We start from the raw sequence: 24672 nt of genomic DNA on the forward strand, positions 1-24672 counted from the left end.
CACGTGTGAGTGGGCATGCAGGCATGCGGGTGTTCATGACGAGCACACGCACCTGTCTGTCAGTGTGAGTGTGCCCACCTGTGTGTCCCTGAGAGCTGCCCGGGCTTGGGAATTGGCTCCGGAGGAGGCTAGAGAGAAGACAGGTGCACTTCGGGGCAGGAGCTGTGAGCCTTGTGACCCATGGATGGCTGGGCTCCAAGTTCTTACCCTGTGACCTAGCTCTGAGACCCTGTCTGGGTATCACCTGCCCCACAGCCGGACGTAGAGCAGGCTGGGACCCACGGGTGAGTCCTGCTTGGCCACTTAGTCTCCTTGGCTCCCCCACAAGGTGCTGAGGCCTGGCCCTGGCCCCGCCTGAGGTCCCTCTTAGTCTCCTAATCTGTAGGGGTCATCTGCAGCCACGGGACCCCCAGGAGGTTCACCCCAGATGATGCCATCTCCAGTTGCTGCTGCCAAACCCTGGAGTTGCCCACCCAGTCCTGAGCCCCGCTCTTCCTGGTCTGACTCCCTCATTTCTGCCCCTCTGCTGCCGCGCAGGCGGCGGCCTCCTAAGCGTCCCAGCTCTGCTGAGGGTCCCGCGGGCATCAGGGGGCTGTCACTCCCAGGCCTGCTGGTGCAGCAGCAGGGCCTTGTTCTCGCTGATGACTGCCACTGCCACCACCCCTCAGGGCAGCCTCCTCAGAGCCCCTTCCTCAGGGCCTCCCACTCTGCTCCCCTCTAAAGTCTCCTTTCCTGGGGGGCTTCCTGAGGGGTTCTGGGTCCACAGAAAAAGCTTCAGCCTCTTTTGGCTGTGTCCCTCCGATAGCCTGGGCTCCACCACTACTGACCCGGTCCTGTTTGCACTGTCCCATGGGGCTGATGCCGCCCTGGGCACAGGACTCGGTCTGCACTTGGACTGGTACCCACTGCCTGGGCATCCACACATCTGTGAGGGACCACGACCCAGGGATCCACACACCCACCCAGGGAAGTGCGAAGGGAGGCACTGGTGAATCCCTGGCCAAGTCTGGGCTTGTCCTCGGATGTCACTCACGCGTCCTGCCAGCTGCCTTCCCTCCATGTGAGGCCGGGGACTCCCACAGTAAAACCCTTCAGACAGAGCCAGCGACCCGGGACCACTGCCAGGCACCATGGTGGCTGTGCCCTGCCAAGGCTGGGCCCTGGCAGCCACAGTCTCCATTGCCTGAGACGGAGCAGGAGTCTCTCTGGCTTTCCATGCAAGGGGAGAGACCACCCAGGAAGTGTCCTTCAGGCCCTGCAGGAAGGTGGGCTGGCCTCTGGGTGGATGTCCTCCGGGAGTTGCACAGTAAAGTGGGCCAGTTAGGCCCTCGAAAACCTCACCTTTGAGTCACTGGGGAGCGGCCACCACCCACAGCAGGTCCCTGAAGGCTGGGTTGGGAGGTCCTAGAGTTGGGGTGTGCTGACCAAGGGGTGGGCTCTGGATCTAGGAGAGCAGTGGTGTGGTGGGAGGGCTTGCTGTGAGGTCACTCTCGGCTGCTTCCGTCTTCTTTGTGATGCCGTGAGGGCTCCCTGGAGGTGTGACACCCTTGGGAGTTCCGTAGGGGTTTGGATGGGGGAGGGGGCCTCTGTCCTGGTTCCCCCCATCTGGCCGGGAGGTACTGGCCAGGGTCTCTGCAGGCCCTGCTCAGATGTCCTCAACCTTCCTGCTCAACAAGGCTGATGGGCTTGGGGCCTTTCTGGGTGGGGAGGGCAGGCCTGCAGGGACTGTCCCCACCCGGAGCCAGTGACCCAGGTCCAGTCTGGATGGGTGCAGGGTCTGAGCAGAACAGGTCCCCACAGGAATCCAGGTGTCCTCTTCTCCAGTCCTGTCCCTGCTGGGTTTCAGATCCCATGTGGCAGGTCCTCCTGCCCTTGCACCAAGCCAGGCAGTCCAAGGTCATGGGGCAGACAGCACCCACATTGAAAGTTTCTAGTCCGTGCTCAGAGGGCCTCTGGAGTTGGGTCTCAAACTCGCCTCTGCTTTCTATGGGATCTGGGAGGGGGCTAGGGCACCGGGGGGCTGGCTGGGTTCCCTCTCGGACTCTGAGTCTCCAGGCCAGCCCTTCACCTCTGTCCCCCATGCCAGCCTGCCCCACGTTCAGCTCACTTCTGCCCAAGGCCACCTGGCCACCTGGGACTGAGACTTCGGCCTATGAGTCCAGTTTTCCTTCCCATGCCTGGGGCTGCCTGGTCCTGGGCCCTCCTCTAGTTGAGCCATGAACCAGAGGCTGGGGGTGCTGGCCAGGTTCCAGCCACGCAGCGAGGGCAGGAGGAGGGCTGCAGAGCCCAGCCCTGGCCAGGGTTCCCTCACAGTGCCCACCAGGTGACATGCAGCACACACAACCCAGCCCTGGCCCAGGCTGCGGCCCAGCACACTGTGGTGAGCCTCATGCTCCAGGGCTGGAACCCTTGCTCTTAGAGGGGGTCAGGGAGACTGGGGGCTTCTGTGCACCCCCGTTTTGGGCAGTAGCTGTGAGGTGTGCAGAACTGCAGCCCAGGGACACAAGGAGGTGGTCAGGATGGGTAAGGTGGCGTCCCTGGCCTCAGTGCCAGGACAGCTGGACTTGGCCCTTACCTGCACTGCTTGCAGAATGCCCCTTGGTCCCCACAGGTCTGTGTGCCTGGCCTCAAGTCCAGGGGCGGGTCCCTGTCCTGTGCAGGCGTGTCCTCAGGATTCCTGCCCTTCAGGTGCCGGCCAAGCTGGCCTGCAGACCCCTGAGCATGGTGTTGCCTCCTGGAGCTGGGCGATGCGTAGCTGGACTGGACGGAGGGAAGGGACGGTGTTTCATCACGGAGTCGCCAGCCTGGCCCAAGTAGCCAGCAGGCGCATCAGGCCCTCAACTGGGAAAGGGGGCTCTATAGACTTGTTGGGGAGCCAGGTGCAGGAGAGGGGTGGGCCCAGTGCCAGGCCCAGGGCTGGGCATTTGAGGAGGGGTAGGCGCCCTGGCCCAGGGACCAGCGCTGAGGTCTGCCTGCCAGGCGTCTCTCCAGTCTCCAGACTTTGCCTTTGCTGCTTCCAGATTCCCCCACCCTGAATATGCAACCAGGACTCGTGTTTCTTCACAGTAAACTGGTGCCCTTGGAATCATGGTGCAGTGTCCGCTTCCCAGGGGCCCTGTCCACTCAGACACCAGTGGGAAGATTGGCCTAAGTGTCCCCAAGAGGGGATGGGGTCCCGTGGCTGTCCCGGGGCCTGAATGCAGAGGGAGCGCCTCCCCATTGGAACTGGGGACCTGTGGCATCATGGGCTTCTTGTGACAGTGGCCAGGAGGGCTATGGGGGTCCCCTGATCACCTGCAGCTCCAGCAGATGGGACCAACACACTCAGGGCTCTGCACTGCAGTGCTAGCGTCCAGGCCCAACCACCCCACAGGAGCCCCTGGCCTCCTGAAGTCCCGAGACTGCTGAGAAGCTCCAGACTTCTTGCTCAAAGTGAGATTCCAATATGGGGCACAAACTTATCCCTACTAAGTTCTCAAGAGAAGTCAGGGTGCTAATTTGGAAAGAAGAGGACCTTGAAACATGGCGTGGTGGCGTCTTGTTGGCTGAGACCAAACTGATGATTCTGAATCCCTGGCCTCCAGGGTCCTCCTGGTGGAAGCAGTGTATTCCCAAAGTCTGAGGATGAAGCTGCTCCAAACCCTGACCGACAACCTGAGCCAGGTGCCAGAGGCCAGGGCACGTCCTTCAGGGTTGCCCTGGTGGTGCCAGACTGGTAATGAGGGTCAGGTCACTGCATGCTCCTGGTCTTGGCCCAGGAGGAAACAGCTCCTGCACCAAAAGATGCAGGCCAGGGTGTTGGGCAGGGGCAGGGCGGGTGGCCTGGAGCCTGTCCTGAGCTCACTGAGCAGTGCTATCCTTGGCCGGGAAAATCCAGATTCAGGGAGCCATGGTTACTGAGGCAGAGAGCCCAGAACTTTCCTGGCAGAGGAGGGCACCAGACCCAGGGCTGTCCCCTGGACACATAGGGCAGCTCTCGGCCTCCAGCAGTGACCTGGGGGCAGGTCAGGGCTGCCCAGGGAGCAGGGCGGTCTGCAGGGCCCGAGCCCCTGGACCCGGTCCTGAGTTCTCCCGTCGGCAGTACTCTGGTGTCCCAGACCCACCTGATGAACTCAGAGGGGCCGTGGTTCTGTGGCCTGCGCAGGCTGGAGGCAGTAAAGCCTGGCTGGGCCCAGCAGGGAGGATGCTCAGGCGGCTGACACTTGGCCATGGTCCTTAGGGGCCTGGGGCCCACAGGCAGGACAGAGGAGGTGGACCGTGGGCTGCTGTATCCCATTTGTCCATCTGGCTCTGTGTCCAGCTACCACTGGGTGGCTCATCAGTGACAGAAAACGTTCCCACTGCATCCTTGTGTTATGGAAGGGGAAGGCAGTACTGGGACCAAACCAGCACCTCACACACGCTGGGCAAATGCTCTTACCCCAGGGCTACCTGCCCACGCTTTTTACTATGAGACAGTTTCCCAGGCCAGCCTTGAAGTTGAGACCCCCTGGCCTCAGTCTCCCGAGGAGCTGGGATTACAGCTGGCACCTCCATGTCCCGTTTCTATGGATCCCATTCAGGTACAAACCCCGCTCTTTAGGCCCTGATCACCTCCCAAAACCTTCACCTCTTAATACTACCCTGGAGAAGGTGAGAATCACAACATCTACATTCTGACCCAGGGCCGCTGCCAGAGGAACTGTGGGTAGCACTGCTGTCCTGAGGGGTCAGGAAGCGTGAGCTGGGCTGGTTGGGTATTTGCACACATGGTGTGGCCAGCTCCCCAATGTCCCTGTGTGGACCCAGAGGGCAGGACACCCCAGGTGGGAGGATGGGAGCAAGGCACAGGGCGGGAGGGCAGCCCCCAGAGGCTGCCTGGCGCTGTCTCGGCCGGTCGTGGAGCTTGAGGGCTGGGCCTCGTCCTCAGCTCTGGCCTACCTGAGCTCACACCCCAGGTGTCCCCAAACCTGAGCTCATATGAGGCTCTGCATCCCTAATCCACGTGCCCCTGGTTCCTGGGGCTGTTGGCAAATGTCCGACGTCCCACTGAGTACAGATGGAGATGGGTGGACAGGGCTGGCCAGCTGGTGCAGTGTGGTGAGGAGCAGCACTGGGAGCCCCTGGAGTGCGGAAGGCAGGTGGGGATACTGGTTTGAGCACCCGCGGGCGCCTTGTCTCTGGGCTTCTGACCACTCTGTCCTTGAGGTGGGGGACACTAGGCCCTTGCCCAGTCCCTTGTGATGAAGCCCAGCAGGTCTTGGGTGGCACTGGTGGGCAAAGACAGCAGAGGGCTGAGGATGCCCTACATGGTGCACAACGGGAGCGGTGGAGCCTGTGGAGGGAAAGGCTGTCATCCCCCCAGGCCACTCCTACTGCTGCCCAGGGAAGGACAAGGTGGGGCCACTCCCACCACAGCCCAGACGTTGGCCTGCGGAGCCCAGGAAGCGAGCAGGGATGTGATGGTGGCTAGGTCCAGACCATGGGAGGATGGGGCAGCCGGGCAGAGGCCAGTGGGCACCCAGATGGGAAGACACAGGCAGGAGCCGTGGGAGGGTTGCTTCACGCCCAGCTGGCCTGCCCAGTGTTCCGCAGGTTCAGGGACACAGTGAAAACCCTCCAGCGAGGGCCCTGCTTCGTGATACTGACAGGAAGGACAGGGCCAGGGTTCCCAAACACACACAGGAAGCACGCGTGCCAGGCACGTTTAACCCACCTGGCAGAACATTTTGACCTCCCTCGTGGGCAGAACGAATACCAAATAGAAGCTGAGGGTCTCCTCATGGAAGGTGGGGTGGGCTGGGGTGGAGTCCTGTTGGAGGACGACCTCCCAGGGCCATCTCCCAAGGTGGGCAGCATGGATGGGGAGACTGTCTTGGGGTTCAGGTCAGGGCTGAGCCTAAGGGCAGCTCTGTGCCCACAGGGCCCATTTGGGCTGGCACATCTTCCCCAGGGCCACAGGGTCTGCTCTTGATGCTATCCAATCCCTCAGCATCCTGGAGCTGGACCAAGGCCTGGGCCAAGGGGACCCCAGGATGACCACCGTGGTAGGGGTCGAGCCCCAGTGGGACAGGATTCTCGCCATGCAGGAGCTCTCCCTGTCTGCCCTTAATTCCTAAGGAAAAGGGGTGGGAGGCTGGCAGGTGAGGAGAGCAGCTCAGTAATCCAGGAGCCAATGCATCCCAAGGCGAAGAAGATGAGGGCCTGCGGTCAGGTCCTGCAGAGGACCGGCTGAATCAGTGCAGCTGGCAGCCAGAAGAAGCCTCTCTCTGGGTTCTCGCCTTTAGCTTCTTCAGGCCACCATGGTCAGGGGCCACCAGGAGGCCACTCCGGGCCGCTGTCCAGGCCTCTTTGAAGCGCTGTTCCTCCAGGCAGCGCTGCCCAAAATGCAGGAACACATGGGCAGCATGGGCTTGACCTGGCTGTTCCCATAAGCTGTGCCGGGCCACAGCAGGCGACAGCTCGAGAGCCTGGGTGAAGGCCCCCACAGCCCCCTCCTTGTCCCTCAGGCCCAGTAGCAGGCGGCCCCTAGAGCAGAAGTCCTCTGCCCGCCCTGGCAGGTCACTGTCCTCGCCACCCTCCTGCAGCACTCGATCCAGGTCCCTGAGGGCCCGGCCAAACTGCCGCAGCTGGCCCAGGCAGGTGGCTCGTAGACGCAGGTGACAGGTAAGGCTGCCCCCAGCCAGGACAGCCAGCGAGCAGTAGCCCAGCGCCTTCTCGGGCTGCCCTGCATCCAGGAGGGTGCTGGCTTCTTGGGCCGCGGCCTGCACAGAGGACACAGAGAAAGACAACAGTCAGCTCAGGGCTGGGGAGCCCCTCTCCCACTGAGCCCCTGTGCCTAACCGGCTTCTGCTGCCCATCCCACGACAGCACCCAGCTCGCCTCTGCCCAGCCTGGTCCTGGGTGCCACGCGCCGCCCCAAGGTTGAGGGTGGGGTGCAGCTCTGCGCTAAGGGAGTCTCTTCCTCGGTAACTCATGCCCAAGACAGGCAGAGTCGGGGACAGCGCTCTCCTCAGCTCCCAGGGTTCTTCCAGCAGCCCCAGCGCCAGCTGCTGGGCTGTGCTAGACTCCAACCCTCGGTCTGCGCGGTGCCTAAGGTCAGAGCCCTGCAAATTAAAGCACCCAAGAAAGCCTGTGGGTGGGTGGGGGGGAAACACACCTACCGGCAGGAGGGGGCACCGCAGCCGCGCAGGCGCAGTGGCAGGCAGGCCCCGCGCGGGCCATTTCCGGTTCGCTTCCGGGCCGGCCCGTGTACCTCGGCACCGCTCGTCCTTTCGCTGAAGCCAAGCCAGCCTCGAGGCTTCCCGACCTCTGCTACACCAGTCCCGCCCAACCAGCGAACCCTCAAGCCCCAGCACGCACTGGAATTCCGAGACCCCCGCCCCGTGCTCCCAGGGCTCGGAGACTTCGCCCAGCCAGCCTCCCCCAAGCCCAGAGGCCCCGACCTAGTCGGTACCCCCATCTCGGAATCTCCGGCCCAGGTTATCCCGTCCCCCAGTCTAGGTGCCTCCGTGCTCTGAAACCTCCGCTCAAGCCCCCGGAGCCCTGAGACGCCCCGCAGTGGACCTCTCCCAGCCCCAGGATCCCTGCCCAGTCACCACCAAGACCCAGGACCTCAGAGCGATCCCTCTTATTTTTTTGCTCAGAAACTCACTCCCCCCCGCCCCCCCAGCCAGGGTTCCTCTCCAAGCTCCAGCCCCAGCCCCAGCCCTCCCTTCTTCCAGCGCAGAGCCCAGTCGGGTCTCAGAGGTCCCAGCCCTGCCCTCCTGCTTCTTGGGTCGGCGGCCTCTGTGCCCCGCTCCTCCCAGGCTCAGAGGTGTTGGTCCCTCCCTGGAGCTCGGAGACCCCGCCTCGGCCCCTTCTCAGTTCTAGATCCTCCCTACACCGTTGCAGCCTCTGGGTGCTTCTGCCAGGGCCACAGTGGTCTGCAGGAGGACGCTCCCAACACCCGGTGGCCAGTGGCTTTCAGCTGAAACACCCAGTGTGGTTCGCTAAAATGCCTAGCATGGTTTGTGGAAACGCTTAGTGTGGGTTTGCTGACATTTCCAATGCTGAACAGTGCTCAAGCTCCTGGTGGGGCTTGTTTCCTGCTGGCTTAGACAGTGAGAACCAGTGCAGGTCGGTTCAGAAGTCAGGAATGTGACCTTGAGTCCCTCTGGCCTGTGCTCTTGCCCTAAGGTGACACTGGGGTGGACTTCCTGCTGGGCTAGGTGCCGCAGGCTGGCTCAGCCTCATTCTGGTTGAGGGCACCCTCCCCGAGGTCACGGTTGGCTTACACCCCCCCCCCCTCCCAGAAGCTAGGGTCAGTGGAGCTGTCAGGGCTGTGATGGTCAGAGGCTGTCTTCCTAGCCAGATCTGGGGCCTCTCACACCCAACCCAGACCCAGGGACCTGACCCACTAGGGGGGTGAAGAACCGCCTGGGTGCTGGGCCTGGGGCTCCGGGGCCTGTGGGATGAGGAGGGGCTTGAATAGGGGGCTCTGCAGGTATTGTGCACCTACCTGGGTGAGTCTCTGCTGCTCCCAGGGCTGCAGGAGACAAAGCAGGAAACTGAGGTCTTGGGCATCTGTCTCTGCCAGGCACTGCAGGTCCAGGGCAGCAGTGGCCACATCCCCTTTCTTGAACTGGAGTAGGCCTCTCCGGGCTTGGGCCGCTGCTGATGGTGGAGAGGCCTGTAGGGCTGGTTGCAGGCGGGCAACAGCCTCCTCATACCTACCTGTGGGGACCCAGGAAAGATGGTCAGCGTGGGGCCGGGGCAGGGGATACACAAGATAGGACATACAGACCTGGGAAGCTGTCACTGCTGTTACTGGCTGGAAGGCTGACTTGATGGACGCTTGGCCCCAGGACAGTGCTGCCTGCACACCAGGAGTCCTGGCCAGCTGGGTATTCCGCCACCCCCTCCCACCTCTGGGACTCCTGGAAGGGGCAGCAGGCTCTGATCTTTCAGGAGGTCACCACAGCCACCGTTTTCTGTTTGGGCCCTGAGAGCAAGACAGCCTGCCTGAGCATTGCGGCAGGGGTGAGAAGGGCCCTCAAGTCCTGGGGGGCAGACATAGACTGCAGAGAGTACCCCTCAGGTGAGTGGTGGAGCGATTGCCCAGCTGCCACTGATGTGGGCTCGCAGAAAAGTCCAGACCCAGATCAGCCCTGCCTCCCTGAACTACGGCCAGATGTGAGGGGCCGAGTGTGACTCCTTTATGAAGCTCCCACTTTCCTAGTCTGGTGCAAAAGACAGACACAGCGGCTCTACAACAGGCCCCATGGGGAGCTGCAGCCACGGGACTAGGGTGGAAGGGGGCCCTGGAGTGGCTGCAATCTGGGGTTCGCTGTCCTGCCTTGCAGAAAAGAATATGGGGGCTCAGGGGCGTGGGCCAGAAGCTGCGTCCCTGATGCTGGGTGATCCGTACCCAGTGCCGTGAGGGTGTCTGCAAGGAAGATGTGCCAGTCTGGCTGTGCAGCATCCACTGTGGTCAGTGCGTCCCCCATGGCAAGGAGACCATGGGCATCCTCGTCTGCGAGGGGTCCCCCGGCATCCAGCAGCTGGCTCAGGAGGGCCCGGCAGTGGGTGTGAAGGCCTTGAGTGAGCAGCAGCTGGGCTTCTGGCTTCAGAGAGCGGAGTTCAGTGACCACAGTCCCGGGGTCCAGCTTCAGGGCAGAGGCGACATCGTCCACAGCTTCCTGTGGGGGAGGAAGGGCACACACAGGAAGGGCAGAGTGGGTGCAGGGACAGTGGGCAGAGAGCAGAACAGGGTAGTGGAGTCGGGTTCCCGTCTTGGGGTCCTAGAGGGGCTCCTCACTAAGTTGTTTCCTGCCCTTCCTGCTCTCCGTGGCTGCAGTCTACCACCGGCTTCCTGGTCAGGCATTTGAAGACCCCTGAGGTCCTTTACTGGTCTCTATCCCACTGGGAGGCCAGACGCTGTGTCCAGCCACCATTGCCTGGTTTCAAGCCCCAGTGTCATCAGTGGCCTGCAGCCCAGTCCCTGGCAGCCCCCTGCGGTGGGTGGGTGTCCTCTCTGTGGGTGGGTGGTGATCTGGTGTCTCTCCCAGTGGCTGGGATGTTGGGTCCAGAGGAGAAGGTCCAGTGCAGCACACAAGCATGTGAAAGGTGTGGAGGACAGAGGGAGGCCCCGTCTCGGGACTCAGTGCCCTCGGCTGCTGCCCTGGAAGCACACAGGGCCTTGGTGGTCACTCAGTTAACTGGTCAGGGTGAATCATCCGGGCCAACATCCGGGAACCGCTGCAGCACCTTCCTCCTGCTGCTGGTCTCCTGACTGTCCTGTCTGCATCTGTGTCCCCTTCCTGCCTTTTGGGTTAGTATTTATGTTTACTCCTCTATTGCCCTTAGCCCATGTTTGAATTTTTTTCTTTTTCTGTCTCTGAGACAGGGTCTCTCTATGCGGCTCAGGCTGGCCTTGAGCTCACTGTGCAGCCCAGGCTGGTCTCGAACTTGCAGCAATCCTGCCTCAGCCTTGAGTTGAGTTTTTAGAGCTTTATCTATTCTGAGTATGAATCACTTGTCAGATACATGATTTGTAAAGATTTTCTCCAGTTGTGTTTTACTTTATTCATCGTGTTCTTGGATGTGCAAAAATCTTACACTCTTTGGAAGCCCACTGTGCCTGTTGCTTTTTGTTACCTGCCTTTGTTTGGTACATATCCCAGGAATTGTCATGAGACCCCAAGTCCTGGAGCTTTCCCCTGTGAGCCCCCTAAGAGTTCTCCAGCTGATCCACTTTGAGTCAGTCCTTGTGAATGGTGTGAGGTGAGGGTCCACATCCATTCCTTTCATGTGTTTCCCAGCGCTGTCTCCTGAAGGTGCATCCTTCCCCCAGGGCATGGCGTGACACTTTTCTAAAACCCTTTGGTTCTGTGTGTGGGTTCAGTCCTGGACTCTCATTCTGCTGGTCTGTATGTCTGTCTTATGCCAGGGTCACACTGTTAGGGTCACGGTAGCTTTGCAGTCAGTTCAGGCATCGGGATGCCTGAGTCCTCCAACTTTGTTCAAGATTGTTTTGGCTATTTAGGGTCCCTGTAGGTTCCATGCGAATTTTAGGAAGATATTTTTTAATTTCTGCACACAGTGCCGTTGGGATTTTGCAGGGATTACGCTGAATCTGTAGGTAACTGGCTAATATTGTCAGCAGCATTACGTTTTCTTTGTTTACTTGCCGTTTACTTGCCTTTAATGTCTCGGTTAACTTTGAAATATCTTACACCATTGTAAGTGGAATTTTTTTCTTAATTCTCTGCTCAGATTGCTGATGCTACTGCACCCAGTATGGCTGTTTTCTGTGTTGAGTCTGTGTCCTGCCTCTTGGCTGGAATCACTTTTAGTTCCGACAGGTTTTCCAGACTCTTTGGGGTCTTCTGCATGTGACACCAGACCCAATGCGGCATGGATGCTCTTATTTCTTCCTTCCCTCCAGTTGCAGGTCCTGTCTGTCTGTCCTTCTCCCACGTGCCCTGGCTGGGACCTCCCATCTGTGTGCACAGGAGTGGTGGATGTCCCCCTGCGCTCTGTTACTGTCCTGTGTTGCCCTGGTCATGTGTTACATACGGAGCCGTCCTCACATCCCGTGAATAGACCCCGCTGGGCCGTGGGGTGTGAGCCCTGGACTGTGCTGTCGAGGCTGTTTGCCGGTGTTTCATCGAGGACGTCAGCATAATGTTCACGAGTGCTATCGTCTGTGGCTTTTTTTTTTTCTTGTAGCACCCGTCTGGTTTTGGAGCCAGGGTATTGTGGGGCTCAGAAAGACTTAGGAAGGGTCCTGTCCTCTTCCAATTTTAAAGAAAAGCTTTAATCCTCTAAACATGGGCATTCTCCAGTGGAGTCCTGAAGTCCGCAGCTTGTCTTCTTTGGGAGATTTCTGACCTCGGATTCAGCAGCACCCCACCTGCCGTAGGTCTGTTTGGACCTCCTATTTCTTCATGTCTTGGTCTTGGGAGGTTTTGCTTCTTTGCATGGCTTTGCCTCTCTCTCTGGATTATGTAGTCATTGCAGTGCTTCCTGCCTCTATTTCCTTTTTTTTTGGTGGTGCTGGGGATCGAACCCAGGGCCTTCAGCCTGCAAGGAAAGAACTTTCACCACTGAGCCACATCCCCGCCCTACAGCACTCCCTTAAAACTGCTTTTACTTCTATGAGGTTGCTCTCATGTCTCCATTTTCATTTCTGATGTTTGCAGTTTGGGCGCCTGCTCTCTGTCTCTCCATTTAACTGAAGCTCTGTCAGTTTTGACTTTCAGGTTTCCTTGATTTCCTTGTTTTTCTTTTATCCATTTTGTCCTCTGCTTGAATTTTTTTTTTGTACAGGGATTGAACTCGTGACTGTGCTTGCCAGGCAGGCGCTTATGCCACTGAGCTAAATCCCTGGTCCACCCGAGTCGTTATTATTTCTCTTCATTCCCTTTGATTTAGCCTGCTCTTTTTTTCAGTTGCTTAAGCTGTCAATTTAGGTGTAAGTTGAGGTTTGTTTCAGGTTTTAACCTAAGTGGTCCCAGCTCTACGACTCTCCCCCTGCTGCTCGAAGCTGTCTCACCAGCTTGGTGGATGGGGTCCTCACCCACCTTCCTTGGCTTTGATTTCTCTTGTGGTTTCTTCTTTGAATGTTGGTTTTACACCCTTTCCTCTATAGAAGAGGAGAGTGAGGCATGAGAGGAGAGGTGGTTTGTCTGGGGCTCCTTTGCTGAGCCTGGCCCCATGTCTGGGGTTGGGAGCAGCCAAGGAAGGGGACACACGCCCTCCATGGGTCCCCAAGGCCAGAGCAGGCAGCATATGCAAACAACGATTCCACAAAAAGATTCCCATCATGTGAATGGGGTCTTGTTCCCACCACCTGGCCCTCAACATTTGATTCTGAATTGCTGCTATATTTCTATAGAATATCTTAAATGTGGGATAGCTCACTTCAAATCTGAGCCCATGGACTGCACTGCTATGCCCGTGGCAGACATGACTAATCAATGCCAGCACTCATTCCTCAGCACCTGTCCCATAATCCCTTCTCAACACAAAGGTCTATATAGCCCCCACCCATGCAGCTGAAGACACTCAGGCCTCCAGGCCCCACAGTCACCTCAGGGGCTTGTACGTCTATCCCTGCACACTGAGGTGTAGACCACAGGAGGGCAGGACTCCCGGAAAGTGGGCTATGGAGATGCAGCTCCTGCTGCCTGTGGTGCAGGTGGGCAGGAGAGGATGGTCACCTTGCTGACGGGATGGCCCAGCCCTCTCTGTCTCAGCTGGAGGAGGGGGTGGTACCCTGGCCCCCACCCCCAGGTGGGGAGGTGGCCTGGCACCTGTGGTTGGTCCAGGGCCAGGTACACGAGGGCGCGTCCACACAGAGCCTGCACATTCCCTGGCTCGGCCCGCAGCACAGAGTTGAAGTCGAACAGGGCCGTCTTCTTCTGGCCCAGGAGCCCGTAACAGCGGGCCCGGACCAGGAGGGACTCGCTGGCTTCACTCCCTGCAGGACACAGCATCCAGTGTCCCCCAGTGCTCAACTAGGGATGCCCGCTCCACTGGGCATTGAGGCACAGGGCTGCATGGGCAGTCCCACGTCAGGGGGGTGCAGCATAGATAGCACCCTGTGCCTGACGCCCCAGGGTGGATGCAAGATGCCCTTTGAGGGTGGCCCCCCGCCCACTCCATGGTGCTCAGGCCCCTGGGTCCCCGTGTGGCTGGGGCAGATGGGGGGCGCTACCTGCGGCAAAGATGGCCAGAGAGAGGTAGGCGATGGCCTCCCGGGTGTGGGTCCTGCTGTCTGCCCCGCATGCCCGTGCTCGCAGGATGCTCAGGGCCCTTGCGTGGCAGTGGCCCTGCAGCAGCTGCCGGTCCTCATGGCTGAAGATGTCCAGGATGGGCTGCAGGCAGGCTGTGTCCCCGGTCTGAACCACCTTCTTCACCAGCTGCGGGGACGGAAGCAGAGTCACCACCTCTGTTTCCTTCTGCCCTTCCCTGGCCTCCCCAGCATGCTCTGACCCCGCCAGGCCCTCCCTTGTCCCAGGAGCCCAGGTGCTTCTTGTCTCTTCGGAGCACTAAGGCTTGCTGAACGGCAGGCGTGGTCACTTGAGCCTTTGAAGGTATTTCATCTCCCCATTTCCCAGTGGGGTGGGAGCCCCAGAGGTCAGGGACTGTTCCCAGTTTAGGGTGCAGGAAAAGACAGGGGTGGGTGGTGGAGGGGCAGTAGGGCCTCTCCTGATTGTGGCCACTTCCTGTGTCACAGGAGGAACGGACCTACTTTGGTGACCCCATCTGGAAAGGAGACCAAACAAGCAGCACAAGGAAGGGGCTTTTAGGCCAAGAAGGAACAGAGATTCGGGGGTTGGAGCCAGAATCCAGGCCGGGCCAGCAAGATCAGGCTGTGCTCTGAGTGGGGGAAGGAAGGGGCTGCACACCAAAGCCCGCACTCCCCGAGCGTCAGCTGCTGACCATTGAGCAAACATGGCCACTATCCCTGAGGCTGTGAGGCTCTGCCGCCCTGCGAGAGGGGCTCTTGGAAACAGCCAGTGGCCAAGGGCCTAGGCCTTCTGCTGCCCAGTGTTCAACTCTAGGCAGGATCAGGTCCAAGCCTGGTTTACATGGTGGGCTGGGAGAAGCTCAGCCTCTATTCCTTTTCTTCATAATGCAGCTAACGCCAACGGGGATCACCTGCAGCACACAGGAAGCCTGTGGGCCCAGGTACCTGCCACAGCTCGTGCCTGTGATCACTTCCTCGAGCAGGTACTACGGGGGAGGCTGAAGGCACAGGAGGGAGGGCCTACGGCTGAGCCACAGCTGGGGCTGAGCAACGTTTGCTGTGGGGTCAGAGTGGGTCCCTGGAGGTCTGGCACCCCCTGTAGAGCCAGGCCCAGTGCCCACCTCCCTGCCACAGCCGCCGGGCCTCTCACCTGGTTGGCATCGTAGGAGAATCCCCTGCGTAGCTGCAGCAGGGCCAGCCGCACCAGGACTGCTGCTGCCGGGGGCCTCCGGGACAGGGCCACCAGCAGGGACTTGTGGGCATCGTCCAGGCGGCCCAGGCGGTACAGGGCATCGGCTGCCAGGAGGCGTGAGGCCTCATCCTCTGGGTCCAGCTCCACCAGGAGCGAGGCTAGCTGGTGCACACCTTGGGCGTCCCTGTGGTGAGAGGTTCTATGGCTGGGCGGGCTCCCTCCCAGACCCTTCCACCTGTCCAGGAGTTGGCCAGAACCCCTGGCCACCCCTTCCAGCACACCCGCTTGGCCTTCCCGTCTGCCCTAGGTCTCTCCACCACTCCACTGGCATTTTACAGAAGGCGGAACTGAGGCAGAGTGGCCCATGGATGGTTGACCCCTTAGGAGACCCAGCCTCAGTTTCCTTTTCTACAGAAGCGCAGATTAACAATTTGGCTGTGCAGATGGTTATGAGCAGAGCTCATAACCAGGCTGCTCTCAGAATTTTAGCTAACAAGCTCTTACTTTGAAAAGGGGCCAGAGCCCCAAAGAGGGCCATTCCCAGAAAGAACAAATACAGATCCCCCCGAATTGCACAGATCTAAGCACTCCCTCACTGGGAATCCAAAGCAATACAAGCTGATCCCAGGAAGTTGAGGAAGCCAGGGTGTGGGTGTGTGGGGTGCACATCAAAGATGCCTCAGGAGGCCTGGGGTTCGACCCCTGAGCTAACCCGGCTGCCTTCCTGCAGATTCAGCCCTGGGAGTGCAGAGCCTAGCAGCTATAGGCTCCCCTGGAGGTGGGGCAGGATGGGGTCTCCTGAAATCAGGGACCCTAGGTGGGGTGGGTCCCTGGTCCAGGAACTACACGCCTGTCTCAATCTTTAGGACAAAATACTTCGAGACAGGATGTGTCCAGCACTGTGCCTTCCAAGGAGTCTCTAAGGGTCCCGGCTGGGAGGTCTGGAGGCGGGACAGCAAGCTGTTCTGGGGCATGTTCCGCAACAAAGGAAGTTTCGCGGTCTGTTGCGTTAAAAACCCACAATATAAACTGCAGATAGCGGCCGGCTCATTCTGTGAGACAGGTTTTATATGCACTAAAAGAAATGGCTGCAAGGAAGTTCTAACAGCGGGCTGGTGAGCGAGTTTCACTTTGCTCTGCGTTTGAGTTTCTCATTTTCCGTGGAGTTCGCCCACGGTGCATCACGGTGCATCGAGGCTGAGAATCCTAAGACCTAAGCCCGGGGCCGAATCGCCACCGATGCTTAGGGAACGCACTCACTCCGCCACTCTGCCTCAGTTTACCCGCCTGTCAGGAGGAAGCGTGCCCCTCCGTCCCTCTGCCCGCTAAGCGCACCGCTGTTCTCACCCTTCCTGCGCCCCGGGTCCGTGCGTGTCCGCGGCCCGGCTCCGGCAGCCCAGACCCCGCGCGCGCAGCAGCATGTTGCGACCTTCCTCCCGCAGCACGGTCCGCAGCAGCCCACGCTGGTTCCAGGGCACCAGGGACTTGGTGGCCAGCAGCGCCTCCTCCGGCCGCAGGCGGCACGCAGTGACATAGTCGAGCGCGCCCAGGAACGCGCTGCCCGCCAGCACGCGCACGAGTCCGCGGCCACACAGCGCGCGCACGCAGCTCTCGAGGGACGGCGGCCCCCGTGCCACCACCGCCTGGAAGTCCTCGCGCGCGCGTTCCTCGTCACCCGTGTGCAGCGCGCAGAAGCCGCGCAGGGCGAGCAGGGGCGCACGGTCCCCCGCCGGGTCCCCGGCGCGCTGCGGCCTCAGGAGGCGCTCGCACAGCGCGCGGGAGCCCGCCGCGTCCCCGGCCAGCAGGAGGCTCTCGGCCAGGCGGGCGGCCAGCGCGGGTCGCGCCGCGGGTGGCGCCACGCGGAGCAGCACGCGGAGTGCGCAGGTCGCCGGCGCTAGCAGCTCGCGGCCCGCGTCCTCGCGGAGCTCGGGGCGGCCGCGCACAGCTTCCTGGAAGCGGGTGAAGCCCTGGTCCGCGGCGTCCTGCGCCAGGGCCCGCACGCGCTCCTGGTCCGCGGCCGACAGCACCGCCTGGAACTGGCGCCGCGCTGCGCGGGTGCTCTCGCCGAAGGCCTCGTGCAGGTCCCGCAGCAGGTCTGGGACCCGGCCGCCCATGCGCAAGGCCGCTGCAGCGCGGGTGACCAGCAGGGCGGCCCGGCGCTCACCTGGGGAGAGAAACAGAGGCGCTGACCTGCCCCTGCCCGGCCCTTCTCTCCCGCACTGTGAATGCTCTGCAGTACTGCTGGGGCCCCCAAGAGCCCGGAGCTGGAGCCCCGAGCTGGAGCCCTCCCCAAGTCCATCAGTGACCAGACAGAGCAGAACCAGGCCCAGGACCTGGATGGGCAGCACGGCAGTGGCCCCAGCAGGGTGTTCAAGGTTTTCTTACCTTTCAGCCCTGAAGGAAATGTATGCACCACACGTTCTCTCCCCTGACCTTGTGACGGTGGATTGTAACGTTCAGCGTCCTCTTTAGGGACTTGATATCCCGTCCCACCAAGGCTTTTGTGGGACCTGTGTTCCCTTCCCTCTCTGGAACACAAGGTCTCCCCTCTCCTGTCCGACCAAGGAGATGCTGTGTACAGTGCTGCAGAGTGGGTGATCTGGGCATTTAGGGAACCTCAGTGAGGCTGTTCCTCTCCTTCCTTAGGGTGGGGATTTTAAGGCTACCCCTGCAGGGTCTCGAGGCTTAACTAAGTGCCACAGAGGGGAGGAAAATGTCTGTGCTCCCAGACAGACCACTGAACCAACTGACCCATGAACCAGCAAACCAACGACCCAGCCATTCATCCCACCATCCATACAAGTAACACATCATCTAATCAGCCAATAAACTAACCAACCACTAACCAACCAACCAGTGAACCAACGAGCAAACCAACCAACCAATGAATCAACAACCAACCGTCAATTAAGCAACCAACGAATTTACCAGCCAATGAAACAACTAACTAGCCAACCAACCAACCAACCAACCTGGGCTAGTCTTGTTATCTGGTCCCAGTGGTTAAAGCCTCCCAATCAGTGACTGCCTCTAATACAGAAAGTCCTGTAATCTGGTTTTTGCAATAGTTCCTGAGTCTAGGGAGTTACATCGGGAGGGGAGCCCCAGCCAATGGGACAGCTTGTTACTCACACAAAAGTTGGTCTTTTAGTTTTAGCCCTAAGGAGGCCCTAGTTACACACAGTGGACTTCTTGATACTGTCCCACAGGTCACCAAAACTCTGCTCACTTTTCTTGAGTTCTTCATATCAGATGATTCACCTTTACTGACTCTTCTGCTTTCTCCATTATGCTGATTTTTTAAGCATTTCAGCTACTAGACTTTGCAGTTCTAGGGTTTCCACTGTGTTCGTTTTCTCCTCTTCCTCCTCCTCTCCCTAACTTTTCCTCTTCTCCTTCCTCTTCGCTAGGCAAAAGCTCCCAGCGTGCAGACCTCTGCTCCCATCTGCCCGCCTTCCAGGCGCAGCGTGGCTGCTGTCCGGTGCCTTCAAACAGCTGCTTCCGCTGTGTTATCTCTGTGTGGTCGCTGTCTTCGGGACACGTAACGCGTATCGGGTCAGGCCCCGCCACCCTTGCTGGCAGCCAGAGCTTCTATTATTAGAGTTAACAGCCTCGACAGCCGGGGAGGGGATAGAAATGCTATTGCATTGTTTAAATTTTCATTTTCCCAGTTACTCATGAGGTTCATTAATTCTCTTCCAATCTGGTGGGTAGAAGGAAAATAGTTTCTCATTGTTTTAATTAGCATTTGTCTCCTTTCCATGATGGTGAGTATTTTTCACATGTTTTATTAGCCATCTGTTTTCTCTTTTGGGAACTGTTTTTGCCAGGTCTTCCATTGAATTTTTCTTATCAGTATGAAGGGACTTTTCAACGACTGCATACTAATTTTTTGCCTGTTGTATTTTATGAAGTTACTTTTTCTCTGGTTTTGTCCTTTCATTTTTTTATAGTTATGGAGAAAACAAAGCTTCAAAAATTTAATAAAATCTAAGATGCCAATTCTGTCCTTTTGCTTCCTGTTTTTGTATCTTAAGACGCCCACGTGTATGGAAGGCTCCATCCTACTGCCTGGTATTTTCTTTCAGAAACTGAAGCTTAGTATTCATGGGATCCGCCCGGGATTTACTTTCTGCCTGGTGTGAGGCGGGCAGTGAGCATGGTCCTTGGACGACCAGGCCTCTGGGTCCCCTGGGGTTTGCAGCGCCCACTCTGTCGCGGGTGAGGTCTTAGCCACACACGGGTCTGTTCCTGGACTCGAGCTTGTTTCCCGTCTGTCCCTTCGGTGGGGAACCGACCGTGCTGGGTGGGATGGCTGTGTCCACTGCTGGTGCCGGAGCCCGCGTCCTTCCCGTTCACTCACCTCCTCTTTTTCCACCTCCCGCCTTTCCTCTTCCTCCTCCTCCTTTTCCGTCTTGATGCCGTCTTGATTGTCATCGGCACCCTGATCTTTTTTTTTTTTTTTGGAACCGGCGATCAAACTCACAACCTCACACTTGCCAGGCAGGCACTTATGCTGCTGAGCTAAATCCCCAGCCTGTCCCCTGGTCTGTATTCTAACACTGAATCCTTCTAGCCATGGATGCTGCGCATCTTTGCATTCATGTGAGTCTTCTTTTTAAATCGAGCTTTATACTTTCTCCATGAAGTCGTGTGACTTCTGCCGCTGTGGAAAATAATATGTTTTAAAATGATAGAATTTCTGTTTGATCCTGGAGTTGGCCACCTAAGTGGATTTGGAAACCACACTGAATTCTTTTGCCATACATAAAAGGATGTGGCAAATTCTGGTTGCGTCCTTTGCGGTTCCTAGAAAGCGAATCCCGTTGTCTGGAGCAGCGGTGCCCTCGCCGTTTCCTTCCAGACCTTGTGTGGTTTTCTCACCTCGAATCCCAGGGTAGCCATGAAGCGTGGGGGTGCGCGCGGCTGCCTCGTTCCTGGCTTGATCGATTGATTTTTGGTGGTGCTGAGCTGCATCCTCTGCCCTTCTGAAAGGTTTTTTTTCTCTTTACTTTGAAATGGGGTCCTGCTGAGTCCCCAAGCTGACCTCCTGCCGTAGCGCCCCACTCTGCCACCACGCTTGGCTTCAGTATTGGTTTTGAAAGGAAGACTTCTAAAATGTCACCGTCATAGGTGACATTTACAGTGGGGTTTTAAAGTTGTTAGCTTTTTCAACGAGGTAAATTTTCTTCTCATGGGTTGTTAAAATGTTGGGGTGATAACGTCATAAAACACTCTGTAAATCTGTGGTCATGTTTTCTCTGCTCCATTATTGAATTTAGTGTGTTACACTGTTATGGAAACATAAAACTCTAAGTCACTAAGTCCCGCATGACTTTTTTTTTTGTATCAGGAATCGAACTCAGGGTCTTGTACTTGCCAGGCAGACGCTTGTGCCGCTGAGCTGTATCCCTGGCCCTGCATGATTTAACTGAGTTTTGGCTAAAATTTACGTCCTAGCGGAGACGTGGAGCCAGCCTGTGCCCATCGGTAGACAAACGGCTCACCAAGCGTGGTGTGCACACACAGTGGGGCGCCATTCGGCCTGCTGCGGTTAGTAGGAGAAATGAATTCTGGTGTTTATTGTAAAACAGTGATTTTAGACAGTGATGATACAGTGCATTTTTCAAAATGGACAGAAGGAGAATTTTCAGCGTTTCACCCTCCTCTCGCAGTTCCCTGCGTCCCGGTCACTCCACTGAGCCTTTTCTGATCAGGACGCCTCGAGGGAATGGCACAGGGTGTCTGGCCTGATTTATTCCCAGAAACCGATTTCCCGCTCACCTCCAGAGTCCTCCCTGGCTCCTCCCGCATCCCTTGTGAAGGTTGCAGGTCCCTGGGCTTGAGCTTCGAGCCTAGCTCTGGTGATGTCCGGCCTCTCCAAACCCAACCCGCCCCTCTCTGTCCCTCAGGTGCCCTGAGGGTCACCCGATGGAGAAGAGCCCCTGGAGCTGGGGTGAATGGCCTGGCCATCTCAGGTACTGTTTCACAAGCAGAAAGCTGACAACACTCTGACACCGTTTTGCCGTCTGCTTCTCCCCCAGTCCAGGTCCAAGCAGGCTCTAAAATTCATTCTGGACCTCCCTTTGCCACCTGCACCTCGTCACCCTCAGACCTGGCCCTGGGTGTCCTTTCTAGCACTGAGGCTCCTGCTCCTTGGGGCAATGCGGCGCTGTCTCCCGGACACAGTCTCTCTTCTGAACCATGACGCCCAGGCCCCAGCCTTAGGCGCCCGGCCCCCAGCCTCCCTGTCCCCAGCCCCTGATTCCAGCAGGTTCTGTCCTCTCTCTGGCTCCCACGCGTGCTCTGCACAGCAGCCAGGACGCACTCAGCGTGAGTTCCAAGCCCCTGTCCACCACTGTTCAGTGGCTCTGAGGGCAAAGCTGAAGTCCCTTGGAAGCCAGCAGGGCTTGGCTGCAGATGCCACTTGCAGCGCCCCCAGGAAGGGCAGCAGCCTGGCTGACTGTCTTGTCACTCTGGTGTCCCTGGCCCCAGAACAATCCCACCACAATGGAACTTAACTGGCTGCAGTGACGGCTGCCCTGGCCCTAGCAAGGAGGCTGGGACTCTCTCCTACCTTGTGGTCCGCTGCCCGTCGCGTCAGGCTGCAAGGCCTGGCTGCACGTGGCTAGGCAGTCCTCATACCTGCCGTGGAGCAGCAGGGCGTCAGGAGACGGGGCATCGCTCCAGGACCCGCTGGGGTCCAGGGCCGTCAGGAGTCCCTGGCAGCCAGTGTCCTGCTGGTTGGTGCTGTCTGTGGCCTCTGTGTGCCCCGAGATGCATCTCTGCAGGGTGCTGAGCAGTGTGGGGATGTAGGGCTGCTGGTGGGTGCGGATGAAGGCCACCGTGCGGCTGGCGCTTGAGGCGAAGGCCTGCAGGTAGTGAGCCATACCCTGGCCTGCTGGGTCCCCAGACAGGACGAGGGCTAGGGCGCGGGTCAGCCGCAGCTCCAGGGCCTGCTGTGAGTGGGTGTCCAGCAGGGCGTCGCAGCGCCGTACCACCTCCCCGTGTTGCCCACGGGCCAGCAGGCTGGCCAGTGAGTGCAGGATGGCGGCTGGGTGGTTTGGGTAGAGGGCCCCCAGGAAGGCAGAGGCCAGGGCCCCCGTCAGTGAGACTACCGCCATGCCGTCCCAGTGGACGGCCGGGATCTGGCTGTCCCCACGGCACCAGGCCTCCAGGGTGGTCACCACGGGTGCCCCCCGGGCCTCAGCCAGTGCTGCCCGAATGTTCCTGAGGGCCGAGGGAGCGTGGCAGCTGAAGGCAGCCAGATAGAAAGCCGTGGCCAGGGGTGGGTCCCCCAGGACCAGGTGCTGGTCCCCCTCCCGGCAGAGGCAGGCTGCAAGCTCCTGGGCGGACATCACATCGGTGGCACCCGCTGGCCCATGTCTGATCCTCACAGGCACCTGGAGGAGTGGCAGTGGTTAGTGCTCAGCCCTGGCCCTGTGCCACGAAGCCCATCTGACTGCAGAGAGCCGGGGTCAGGATGATCTGTGACCCAGGCACAGGACACCAGATGCCCCCTCAGCTGCCCGTCTTCCCACTAGAGTATCTGCCAGGGCCTGCAGACCATGTCTCCCACCCTGCTGCCTCCTGCCTCTGCCTCCTCCTGCACCGATGGGACAGGACACCCCGGGGGGTTGCTCTAAGAACACCCAGACCCTGAGGCCAGGGTCCAGGGTGCACACGGGTGGTAAGAGATTGCAGCCAGGGCGACCTGAAGGGTGGGGGCCCGGCCAGGGTGAGGGCTTTCCCCACTCTCTCAGCACCATGGGGTTCCCTGGGAGGGTGATGCCTGCAGCTTTCTGGGGCCCCCGTCAGTGCCATCTCTGCCCCCCCCCATCACCCTTGGAATGTAGGCTAGGCTGGGGTGCTCAGGTCTCGGGGCCCCTGCCTGGCCCTGCGTGGGACAGGGTGACTCTGGCCAGCTCCACTAGGGTCTGGTCTGTGGCGGGGTCCTGGGGCCCAGCCCTGATCCCACCCTGACCTGGGCCAACTCCTCAGGAACCCTTCCCTGGTCTCAGTGCTCTGTGGCTGCCATGGCACAGGCAGACTCGCTCACCCTTGCCTGTGGCTTCCTCTGCAGTTGGTGGTGTGCTGGGCGGGGAAGGGCCCTGTTTCCAGTCCTTCTCTGCGGGTCAGGGCCCAGCCGGGCTCCTGCTGACGCCGCCGGGCTCAGCTCTGGGAAGTGGCTGGCGCCCTGGCAGATCCTGTTTCCTGGGAGAGCATCAACACCCTCACCACCTGGCTGCTCCGCGGCGCCCCCAGTGGCTGACATCCAGGCACAGCCACAGCTACCCTGCCTGCTCTCTCTGTGGATGCGTCCTCCTGCAGGCCTAGGTGGGGCAGGCTGGAACAGATACCCAGAGTTTAGGGGACACAGGGGTGTGGTGCCTCTGGGTGCCAGGGAAGAGCTGCCAGCTCCAGGGCTGACCCTGCCTGATTCCATATTTGTACCCCAAAGCTCATATTCTGCGCTGGCTGCTTTAGGACACCCCCTCACTGTACCACTCTCCCCAGGACCCTGCCTCCTGGGGGTCCTTGGTGTCCTCTGACCTGGCCCTGGGTCCCTGTCCTCGAAGCTGTCTTCTGCCCTGGGCAGGTGGACTGCATCCCCATGGCCACACTACTGACTCCGCGGGCCTCCTTCCCTCTGGCCTGGGCCTCCTGGGGGCCCAGATGGCTGGACGGCGGCTGGGAAGGGGGCGACTTTAGGACTCCCTGTCTACCCCTGCAGCAGGAGGGGTGGGGAGCAGGGCCCAGGCAGCAAGCTTAGGGGGCCTAGGGGGCACCGTCTCATGTCCCTGGAGAGAGGGTTCACTCTGGGCAGGGCCCTCCCAACCCAGGGAGCTGAGGAGCCCAGGTGCAGCTGGCACTGGCTGTTCTGGGGTGCGGGGAAGGGTGTGAGTGTGCTGAGAGGGTCAGAGCACGTCTGACCTAGGTCTGCCTTGCTGGCCCACAGCGAGGGCTCTGGCCCCGGAGTTCAGGGGGTGGACGCCAGGCAAGGTTGAGGGTCCAGGGCGAGTGTGGTCCTCCGCTCTGCCTGGCCTCTCCTTAGCTCTTTAACATGCAGAAAGGCTTCTGCAGGGTTTTCTAAGAATCCTGTTCCTGAGCTTTGATGACTTTCCCTTCCGTCTCCCGTCTCTTGTTAGGCACACGCAGTGATGGGACAGGGCTGTGGCACGGGGTTTGGGAAAGGCCTAGGGCACAGAATTGGCACATCTGCATGACACCTGCAACCGCGTGAGTCCTGATCTGCCCCCTGCATCTGCCAGGGTGCAGAGAGCCGGAGGACCTACCTGCAGGCCTGACCGGATATGCCTGCTGCCCACCCGGCTGGTGTGATCACGGCCCCACAAGGGCACCCCTGTATGGGTGGCCTGAGGTGCTACCCGGTGCCATTTCCCGGGGTGGGTGAGGGGCAAGGGCTGAGGCTGTGGTTTCCAGTGTCAGGATGCAGGCCAGCTGCGGCTCACAGATTCCCATCACTTTGGATCTGTACCACGCGTGACCGTGATGGACAAAACCATACGGCTCAGCCAGAGCCCTAAGGGGAAAAGAGATTACACTTCCACTGCCCCGAACACCCTGCTGCATTGGAACTGGGGACGTCTGAGTGGGAATCGGCCACTGATGACACTTGTCACCACAGACTCTGAGATGACAATGGAGACCCTGGGCCCTGATGACCGCTGAAGCCCCATGAGGTCATCTGAGGGGCCCAGGCCCTGTCCCTGCCCTTGCCTTGAAAGCCACGCTGAGCCAG

At 59.5% G+C, this 24672-nt stretch overlaps 2 protein-coding genes across 5 annotated transcripts in view; both read right to left on the reverse strand.

Moving 5' to 3' along the window:
- The window catches only part of Mmel1 (membrane metalloendopeptidase like 1), a 30528-nt gene extending 26856 nt beyond the window's left edge, over positions 1-3672 (reverse strand). For 2 of the 3 annotated variants that reach the window (XM_063235340.1, XM_063235339.1), the window contains exons 1-3: positions 3515-3672; positions 2576-2760; positions 1342-1530 (exon numbers count right to left, since the gene is read on the reverse strand). The gene's annotated coding sequence lies outside the window, so the exon portion shown is untranslated. The remainder of the gene's footprint in view (positions 1-1341; positions 1531-2575; positions 2761-3514) is intronic. The other variant, XM_003461500.5, reaches the window with a different exon arrangement.
- Positions 3673-4411: 739 nt separating this feature from the next.
- Positions 4412-23109, reverse strand: Ttc34 (tetratricopeptide repeat domain 34). Of its 2 annotated transcripts, none has more exons than XM_013152982.3 (9): positions 22969-23109; positions 21487-22312; positions 16257-17073; positions 14868-15093; positions 13682-13886; positions 13278-13444; positions 9389-9659; positions 8480-8694; positions 4412-6743 (listed from the first exon to the last, which is right to left on the reverse strand). In XM_013152982.3, the coding sequence occupies exons 2-9, from the start codon at positions 22265-22267 to the stop codon at positions 6216-6218; spliced, it is 3210 nt and encodes a 1069-aa protein (XP_013008436.2). In that variant the 5' UTR covers positions 22268-22312; positions 22969-23109; the 3' UTR covers positions 4412-6215. The 2 variants fall into 2 exon arrangements, with proteins under 2 accessions (XP_013008436.2, XP_063091408.1); XM_063235338.1 differs by having other exon boundaries at positions 6605-7085.
- Positions 23110-24672: the final 1563 nt, after the last annotated feature.

Source organism: Cavia porcellus, unplaced genomic scaffold, assembly GCF_034190915.1.
Source record: "Cavia porcellus strain 051 isolate PalLab524CR breed Dunkin Hartley unplaced genomic scaffold, mCavPor4.1 scaffold_25, whole genome shotgun sequence".
NCBI classification, from domain to species: domain Eukaryota; kingdom Metazoa; phylum Chordata; class Mammalia; order Rodentia; family Caviidae; genus Cavia; species Cavia porcellus.